Source organism: Cystoisospora suis, assembly GCF_002600585.1.
Source record: "Cystoisospora suis strain Wien I chromosome Unknown contig_2716, whole genome shotgun sequence".
NCBI lineage: Eukaryota > Apicomplexa > Conoidasida > Eucoccidiorida > Sarcocystidae > Cystoisospora > Cystoisospora suis.
The window spans coordinates 2453-12202 of NW_027155512.1; the positions used below are offsets into that span (position 1 = coordinate 2453).

At 53.4% G+C, this 9750-nt stretch overlaps 1 protein-coding gene across 1 annotated transcript; it reads left to right on the top strand.

Moving 5' to 3' along the window:
• Positions 1 to 60: 60 nt before the first annotated feature.
• Positions 61 to 8121, top strand: CSUI_005602 (pwi domain-containing; the record flags this gene model as incomplete). Its single annotated transcript, XM_068065773.1, has 11 exons — positions 61 to 669; positions 1550 to 1654; positions 3019 to 3112; positions 3940 to 4020; positions 4913 to 5022; positions 5874 to 5945; positions 6098 to 6221; positions 6669 to 6827; positions 7320 to 7360; positions 7436 to 7603; positions 8080 to 8121. Coding segments are annotated over exons 1-11 (1089 nt in total), but the record flags the coding sequence as incomplete, so codon positions are not given.
• Positions 8122 to 9750: the final 1629 nt, after the last annotated feature.

Sequence of the window (9750 nt, forward strand, 5' to 3'; positions counted from 1 at the left end):
CGCATGCGAAAGAACGTGTTGGTGATTGCTTTGTACTAGAACCGAGATAGCACATTAGCCAAAATCTGGTACAACGAGGGTGCTGACTGAAGCTGTCCAATAGTAAGCAAAGGTCCTCAAGTGTAGCTGCGGGTTAACGCTATTCATCGGTTGGTTCACGTCGGCCTATCCGTTCCCGGGGACTGCATTGTGCAACTTGCGCGACAGCATCAACAATACGGGCACGGGCAGTGTCATTTTCTCATGACCCCCTCAGCAGCTTCCATGCCTTTTCTGGTCTCCTTCCGCTGGTAGTCTGGCTGAGCCGCGTGTAACACCCGGGGCCGTGGATGGGCTTTCTCCTCTCTTGCATGTGGTGGTTGCTTAACCCGTTTTCTCCGGTGTGGCCTTGTGGCAGACGCTTTTCCCCGAAGATTTGTCTGGACGCTGGGATTGCAAAACTATTTCTCTTCAGACCTTTCTTTTCTCATTCAACTGTTCCAGTTTCGTAGCCCTCGGGGGGCGGAACTAAACAGAGAGCTCGCTCCCACCAGAGACAGCTGCAACGGTGAAGGACAACGGTTTGTCACCCGTTGAATGAATGCTGGTGTACGCATACGCGTGTGGAGTTTGTTGAACCGGACGGCTGACTTGTTTGTGACGGTTCGGCACTCAACGTCTCTAGACAAGGTGAGAGGGAAAACAGGGAGAGAAGACACTCTCAGTGGAGAGTGCCGGCAGTTGTCCGGTGTGGCGAGAAGAGAAAAATCCTCACCTCAATTTCGCATGCGCCGGCAGTTCTGTGTGATAGGCACAGCTCATGCACTCTCATCTGGGGGAGTTCTGGGCTTGAGTATACTTGATGTATGGGCATTTCCTCGTACATGTATGCTCCACCATGCCGACGTACTTCGGTGCCGCCGCATATGCCGGTGGTACAGTGCCCGGTCCGGTCCTTTGTATCTTTGCGGTTGCGCCGAGCGCCTCACGCCAGTCTGAGTATGTGCGGGGGAAACCTCCACAAGGGGATGGTACGTGACTAATGCCGTAGTATTTCCCTGTCTTCCTCTTCTACAACACTTGGAGCTGTTGCTCCAACATTCTCACCGCATCACGGATGTCTTTATTCTTGAAGCCACAGTTTTTTGAGTGAAGGGTGTGGGCGGGACGGCACCCTGTTCGCTGGAAACCTTTGACAGGGGGTGTTTGGTTCTGTTTCATATCGGGATCCATGTATTTACCCGTTCGCAAAAACGTCGAAGGGGCTTCTATAACTAGTGCACCGCGACGGATCTTGTACGCTTGTTTCGTGTATCTTCTCTTTTCATTGGAGTGACTCACGAAGTGTTCATTGGCAGAAGACCTAGAGAAGTCCAGAAACCAGTTTCCGGTCGATTCTAGGATTGTATATGACTGATCGTCTACTTCGTACTAGGGGCCAGGTGTGTCAGCGGAGGTGATAGAGCTGTCCGTTGTTTGTCGTGTTTTGAATGTTCTAAGGGCGGCATCTTCTTTCCTTCATCGCGTTCTTCTTGCGGCTCACTGTGCGTTTCCCTGCTTGTTCGGACAGATGATCACGGGTGGGGGCGGAGGCCCGGGATTTTACCGGGGAACTAGTCGTGAACAGACGCCTTTCTTCAAGGACAAAGACAAGAAGCTCATAGAGTCTCGTAAGGTCAGCTTCGAATTTTGCTGGCGGTCGCTGTCGCATCGCTCCTCTGTCCGAGCGAGCGTATCTCCCTGGGCCAGGCAAAACGTGTGCCTCCTGCGCTAGCTCCCGGAAAAGGGGTCGCTCGCCCTGAACCAACCAAGGGGTTCAAGGCAGCTGAAGAGCCTCCCCTTGTTCATCTTCTTGCTGTTTTGTTACGGAGTTGTGTTGTTACGATACGGTAGACATGCTGGGTTTGTTGTTTCCTCGCGTGAATGCGTACTCTCCCTACTCAGATTATCCACACGTAGTCAGGAGAGCTAGTCGCGGTTGGTGTACCTCACTATTGACAGCCACCTCGTGACAAGAGTAGCCTGTTCAGCCTCTAAACGTGCAAGCGGCCCCATCTCTACTTTGAAGGCACCGTACAGTATTGTTGCTCGTGGCGCTCAGAAAATATCCCGGTCTTAGTCTACTCACCATTGATGCCCGGGATACTAGGGTACTCTAGGATTCTACTGATCGTAGCGATGCTGTGTGAACAGAGATAATTAGCCCAAAGCACACCGCTAATCGAATCTTTGAACAAATGCTTAGTCCGCTCCGCTGCTCCTATGGGCCGGTGTCTGCCCTGTCTGTAATGGAGGTTCTTGTTTTCTGGTAAGCTTAGGTCTCACATGTTCTTCCGTGTACACTGTACGGTCCAAAGTGTTAGAAGGTTGTGAGCGACTCGGGACCCGCGCGGTGTTTCGTTGTCGATGCCTATGGGTCTTGCCGGGCTCCGGCACCTTCCAGTACAGCTACCTTGTTACGACTTCACCCCAGTAAACTTTTTTTTTTAATCTAAAGAACATATTACTCCATTTAATTTTTTTTCCTATTTCCGCGACACGGCCTGGAAAGGCGGAAGGAGAAGGGCATACCAGCAGCGGGCAGCGCACCGTCCGGCGTTGTACACAGAAGGTAGCAGAGAGGGATGCAGCACTTGAAACAGCAACCTGTCCGCATCATCGGGTTCTGCATTGACCAATTTGTCGTGCTCCACTCCATGCACGTCTCGTTGTCCGTGTGGGACGCGTTAGCTTTGAAGTCACTGTCCCAGGTCCACACTTTTCGATGTCGTGGGTCTTGTCTCCACGCTAGGTGGCGGTCAACGCCGAGAGAGAAGGCAGACTCAGGCGCTGGAGCCGTGCCGACAGTGGTGGCCGGCCCTCCTTCGGACCACTCGGTGGTGTCTCCATTACTGTCTCGTAGACTGCGCGCGTGTATTCTTTCAAGAGTGTTTACCGGTTCAGTGTACCTGTCTAGTAACGCTGAGTCTTTACGGCGGATGTCCGGCCGTTGACGGTGGCGGTCACTGCGTCCATCTCGTTCTGGACTCTTCTTTGCAGTGGCCGGCAATTTTTGAGCAGCGCGTGGATATGAGCAAAGTGAACGCGGATGTCATGAAGGCTTGGGTCACCAGCAAAATTACCTCTCTTCTCGGTGAGTTTTGCCGCGCTAGGATGTTTGCAGAGGACTTATGCATTCTGACTAAAAAGTCGTAGCTTCGATATGGTGTGACAACTGTCCTATCGAGCCAGGAGAGGAGGGACTTTGAGCCGAAGTGCCGTTAGCACTCGAGGGGGGCCCCGGCATCGGATCGCAGAGAGAAGGGTTGACCTCTCGAGCTTTCTCACAGCACGTCAGCCTGCCTGCCAGCTAGCTCCCCTCCTTGCTGTCTTGCTGGGCTCTGTGTACTCGGGCGGAATGCTGGTAGTGTAGCACTGACTGTTCAGCTGGCAGCGGGATACTTCAGCACGCAATGGACTCGGGGTTTCTTTCACCGTCCAACCGTTCACCGTGCCCCCCCCCAGGTGCACCTAGTCCCTTTTCCGTACAGCCAGGTCAGAGCCTGCGGGACTAAAAACCCAGTCACCTTGAGTGTCCGTCAGCATTCGGCTGTTTTCCGCGTACAGGTACGCTGCATGGACGGCACGCTATGGTGGTGAGCCTTGCGGACTACTCTTCATAGCCAGTGGCATTGCAGTTGCGACAGAAATGACGGCACTTACTAGGTGAATGACAGGCTTGTGGCTGCATGTTGTATTACTTGGCGTCTTCAACTCGCTTATGCTCTCAACGGCGCGGTCACAACATGGTACTTCCTTTCAAGACAAATATGTGATTCCCGAGCCCGATTGCGCTGCTGACACTTCACTTCGTCCGGGTATCTGCGCTGGTGGAGGGACGGGGGAAATGCGGAAAAAGGGATGCATTGTCCCCTGCACTCTACAGGCTTCATGTTAGCTGGAGCGAGCGTGTGTGTACAGGCTTCGAGGATGACATCGTCAGCTCCTACTGCATGACACAGCTCTACCCCGAGGAAGCTATGTCCGCGGATATCGACATTCGTAAGTGTCTGCTTCGTCTCTCGACGCGCATCAGCACATTCAGCTAAGTTTGAAAAATCTGTCTTGAGGGCGAGAACCCCGCGGTTGTAGATTTCGAGGCGGGAGTTTGTAGTGTAGCGGTCACTTGCCGTCCGAGGGTCACTGTCAGCGATTGTTTCTTCCTTTCTCCCTTCCTTGGCTTGATAGAAGACGGTGATAGAAAATTCACTAGGAGACAAGTGGAGATTCATGAACAACGCCATTGTCTAGTGAGTTGTCCGGACATCACTGAAGAGCTGTTTCTGTAGAAACTGGCGGGACGGAGCGGTCCGGCAGATATTCCTTTTCTGTTTGCCAAGAAGCGGCAGAAGTTCGCGAAAGGCAAAGACAGCCGCGGGCCTTGATTGCACTGATTGCACCAATGTTTACTAGCAGAGACATGGCTGTGTCTAGGCGACGTGCGGCGTGTTTGCATTTCAGATTGTCCTTACAAATATACATATACCAATGCACTTCCTTGGTGACAGCCTTGTGGCTGTCGGTTTTTTGAGCAGGGGTCGGCTGCTTCGGTAAAGTGGCTCTCAGGAAAGGAGCGAAAGGTGAATGAGATTGTGGAACTGAGACGCGATTCCGGCAGTACACTGTTTTTCTTTCTTTAATTGTCATGTGTTTTTTCCGGAGTGCTCCATGTGTTATCGTTTGGACGGAAGAATGTTGTATAAAGCCGTTGAAATGGTGGTGCCATTTTGATGTGTGTCCGTGTGCCTTCGAAGCTCCGCATTCCCACATGGGTGAAGGTTCTAAGACTGGGTCAACCGTGTGTGCAAACTCCGATAAGTTGGCTTGAAAAGCATGTGCTGCGCAATTAGGCATTGGGGACGCCATTGTTACGGATGGTCGTTTCCTGTGTCAGGTCAGAACTACCTATGCCCGAAGAATCTTGTCATTTCGATGACGGGTTTCATCGGCAAAAATGCAACTCCGTTTGTCAAGGAACTGTGGGAACTCCTCTTGGCTGCGCAGGTAAGCGAGTATGAGTAGACTTGTGAGGTTGTGTTCCTTGTGAAAGACTGTAGAGAGCACGGTCGTGCGATGTGCAGCTGGCGCAGTTATTTCGGGTGTTACGCGCAGCTGAAGCCCTCACGTACCGACAGTGATATGCTGGCAGCACAGATTATTCCGAGATTGGAATACACATGCAGGAGAGTGCAGGCGCAGCTAGTCTCTCGCGACACCGCAAAAGTTACTACCACCTCAGAAAAAGTGGAGGGCCGCGTGAACTGTGAGTGTATCCGTCGCCGTGTTTGTTGAAGGAGGAACTTGACACGCGACCACGAGAGGGTCACGACGTAGGCGGGTGTCTCAGGGGCCCGGCGAAAGCGCGTCGAGGCGACGTGGTTCCGGCCGGTGGAGCGCTCCTTGTTCAGCGCTCTACCCTTGTACGTGCGTGGCAGGTGTGCGTACAACGCCGACCCTGGCAGAAGTGGCCGTGCCGGGGTGCAAGCAACTTGTCGCGTATAGGAGCTCACATCCATTGACGGATCAAAGGTGGTCGAATGAGTCTTTCACTATCCCTGTGCACCAGCATGACCGCATTGCTCCCCCCCCCTTTTCCGCAGGAAAGCAGGAGTAACGCCCGTATGCACGTCGTCCTCGCTCGAGGACGTGGACTCCCATGTAAAGCATTGTACTCGGGGAATCAGCTCACATATGAGGCGACTTCAACATCGAAGCTATTTCTATAAGCAGACCTAGCGACTCTAGGTGCAAGCTATAGAGGCGTACGCTGCGTGCGCTTTTAGGCTCCATACAGTTGTGTTTTTTTTTTGGAACATAGCGGCGGAGTCGGTGTTCCCTGTGCGATCTGTCTTCAGAAAGAGAAAAACGGGATCCCTCCTGCTTTCTTGGAGAACAAGAAGCTCGAGATGCAGCGTAAGAGGGAGGAGGTATGTCGCGTCTCAGCAGTCATTATGAGGGTCGGAAACGACTTCAGGGCGTGCTTAGGGCGATCTGCTTGGACCCTGTGTTTGGAACGTGTATGTCTGCAGTGTTAACCTCTGGGTGTTGTTTGCTTTGGTGGGGTACTACGGACGTTCAGGCGGCTAAGATCAACGAGGAGTTGATTAAAAGGCACGAACAAATGATGAAGGATGAATTCAATCGACAAGTCAAGGACATGGCGACAGGGCATGCTCAACCGAAGCCAGTCACTTTGCTAGCAGGTAATATCGATCAGAAACCGTATGGCATGAATCGTCAGGACACTCGGGCGCTTCATATACGGGTCCGCCTGTCTGCTGGGATCATTCCGTCGCTGCCGGTGAAACGTTATTTCACTCAGTGCATCAGATTCCAGGAATCCGAAACGCGCGGGGGTGCGATAGCTATAGCCACAGAACTGTCGTTGCGCAGCCCCCTTCGGATGTTGTTAGCAGTTCCCGTCCCGTGTTCACCTCTAGAATCAATCGAAGGTTAACGTGCAGCAAGCACCTGGGTAGTGTGAAGAATCACAAAGGGAGGGGTTCGTGTTATCTCAGCCATGCCGCGCTTTGTAAGGGCAGCGCCAGTCACCACCACAAGTCTGTGCTCTCCTCGAGACTTAGAACGGGAGTTTTCTGTTTCTTCTTCATTGTGTAACAGAACCAGCTTGATTCTTGTGCCGTCCTCAGCTGGGCCAAGTGCCCTCGACCCTCTAGGCATCGGGAGCTCCGGTGGCATGCGTGGATGGGATGGCGTCGAAGCTGCGGCAGCTGTGGAGCCTGTCATCACAGTGCCGCAGGTTGACGAGCGGCCGCCAGAGCCAGAGGAGCGTGTGCGACGACGAGCACGTAAGCGGAGTCTTGGAGTTTCTTTTTCATGGACAAGTTCTTTTTTTTTCCGTCCTTCTGCAACTGGTACCGGCATGTGGGCTAGGGAGGGGGGGGCGTATTCTTTGTTTTAGAGCGGAAGGCGAGTCATGACCGTACATGGAAATGATAGTCTTTCTTGGTTCTCACGGTTAGTTGAGGACCTCTGTGTACGCAGAAGTGCACCCCGATTTTCGTGCTGCATCTTGTTACCGTGACCTGCTCTGCCTCACTCAGTTACTAGTTTGGTTGCTTGAGTGACTAACGGCGCAGTTTGGTGTGTGCACACTATCCTTCAGTGGACGACCGTGGACGGACTCGCTTTTTCACGCCGATCCTGGAGAAGCGAGACAGGGATGAGCGCGGGTTCTGCGTCACCCTGATGTGAGGTGCTGATCAGTTGCTATTTCGTCTGCTGACTCTCTCAACCCAGATTTGACTCACAGATCATGTGACCATCGGTGTCCGCTGCAGAGGCGAACGGGACGCTGGTTACCTTTGGTACAACCACTCCGGTAAGCCATAGTTTGTGTAAGGGCAGGAGTGTTCACAGGCGGGGACATCCGTGATGCTTTGTTATTCTTCTTTAGCTTCCTCCTCTCGAAGCGGAAGTGAAGCTTCTGATTTCGGACGCCGAAGGAGACACAGGGACAGAAGGTTTAAGGAGAAAAAACGCCGCGATCGGAGTGGGAGCAGGAGTCGCAGCCGCTCACGCTCACCTGCCTCAACGGAGAGGCGGAGCGTCAGTCGTAGTCGAGGTGAGACTTCGGTGGGAGACGCCGGGGAACAGCCAGACGACATAGACCTCTGTCACTCGTAAAAGTCGTGTCTGGCAGCTTGACATGAGAGCGGGCAACAACGTGCCCTTGTCCAAGGGTCAGTCAAGGGGTCAGAAGCTTCGCCCTACAGCAAGGGGCGGGGTGACAGCGAGCTGAAAGAAGTGGCTCCTGGCCAGACTCTACTCGGTTTGGTCATATATGAAGCGTAGTCCTCCAATTCCACTGAAAGCGACCTGTAATCGAGGCTTGTGGCGATAGTTCAGTTCTCGGCTCGCTAAAGATGAGTCCGAACCCATGGGTTGGGCCTCTTCTTTAGCGCGCACGACGATGACTGGCAAAGAGATGACGTCTCTCTGTAGAAGGAGCTTTTGCTAGTACAGCTGCATGGAGTTCGCTTGTGTCTCCACGAGCAGCAGCATAGCAGCCAGTTTTGCTGTGAATGCATGTCTCCGCAGGACGCGACCGCGAACGGAGGAGAAGGCGATCACGGTCACGGGAGAGGAGATAGTAGAACAGTTTGGTGCATTTGTCAGTGTGTGGGTCCGGTGTGTTGGAGATGGAAGTGCAATGGAAAATCATCTGATGTCCCGTTTTCTTGCCGCGGCAGAGTCGGGTATGTGTTAAAAACTGGCGCCTGCCGCGTGGCCGTCACATGGACACTATCCAGGTTCTTTGTGGCTTTTTGTGGCTAACCTCTCACCCTGAGAGTTGCCTCCGATGTCAGTCTTTCACGAGTTCGCGTTTCAGCGAAGGCGCTTGTGTTTGGTATAAATTTCAGTTGACTAGCCGCTATCGCGTCCAGTTCTTGGCGTTCATGCCGCACCGATGCTTTCTGTCGAGGATGTATCCCACGTTGTCTATCACCGTTCCGAGGACAGACCCAGGCGCTCCGCACGAGTTTTTTCTGAGGAGTCGAGTAGGCCAGTCAGATTTTGGGGACGTGGCACCACGTTGTGGCCCGTCCGACAGCCGCTGATGGAGGCTAAAGGGAGTGAAGGGCTTTGAAAGTGGCAACTCGGCTAGCCTTGCCTCCAGCCTCTAGCGCACGTCCGGTTGAATTCTACCGAAAGACATGCTGGCTGGACAAGAACCGAACTCGCAGTCAGTGACAACCAGGGATTCACTTATACCACAAGGCAAGGATCAAAAGTCGTCAATGGCGGCGCAGAGAGTTCCAGCTGCGGGTAGTAGGGTCTGTTATTCCTGCTTGGGGCATTATCTTTTCTGCGTTCCCTAGGGCCTCCGCTTCCAGAGAAGATCCCGGTCGGAAGAGCGGAAACAATTGATGACCTCCAGGGCCCCTCGGCAACAGTTATTTTTTACGTCCGGCGCGGTCTTCTCTTGGCTATCGCCCATTTTGCAGGCCTTCTCACTGCGTGCCCCCATCAAACAAGTCAGGTCTTCTACCAGCAGCACCTGCTATTGGATTGTGTGTTTTAGCTGCCTTTGTTCCAATCTTGACTAGCTCAGTTAGCTTGTGACAGAATGCCCGGCACTAATCTGAAACAGTTCTAGAGAGTTTCATGCCACCGGCGTCGACAGCAGCCTAGCTCCAGTGAGCTGCTGCTGCTGCTACATAATTGACGGGCGCACTATTAATGAAGTCACTCCCACATGCTATCCGGTCTCCATCTCCGTTTTTTCCCGTCTCTTAGAGTGGAACGCCACTGCCACACCGTGTTGCGTGATACTGCTCCTCCGGAGGCGGGATATGACAAATATCATATGCCAGCTGTCTGAGATAGGCGCCATACAGAGGTTTAGACAGGCTTGTGCCTCTGTCTGCCGCCTATCCCAGGAGGGAAAGCAGGAAACGCAGCATCTTGAGTATACAGGGACGCTGGGGGGACGAGAACAGCGGGTGGTTTACTCCGCGTTGAAACTGAAAAGGGCAATACCCCCGTGGTTGTGCACGGGGCACCTCAGTACGTTCAACACTGAGGTTCGCCAGTGCCCCGAACGGCGACAGCGTGTCGCCCTCACGGCGTCACACTACCGAAACACTTCAGCTAGAGAGAGCCCACCGCACGCACAGAATCCGCCCTCCCTCCTGTTGTGAGGTTCGGAGCCCCACGCACGCTCGCGAAACTCCCTGGCTCCCACTAGAGTGTACAGCTCAGCTCTTC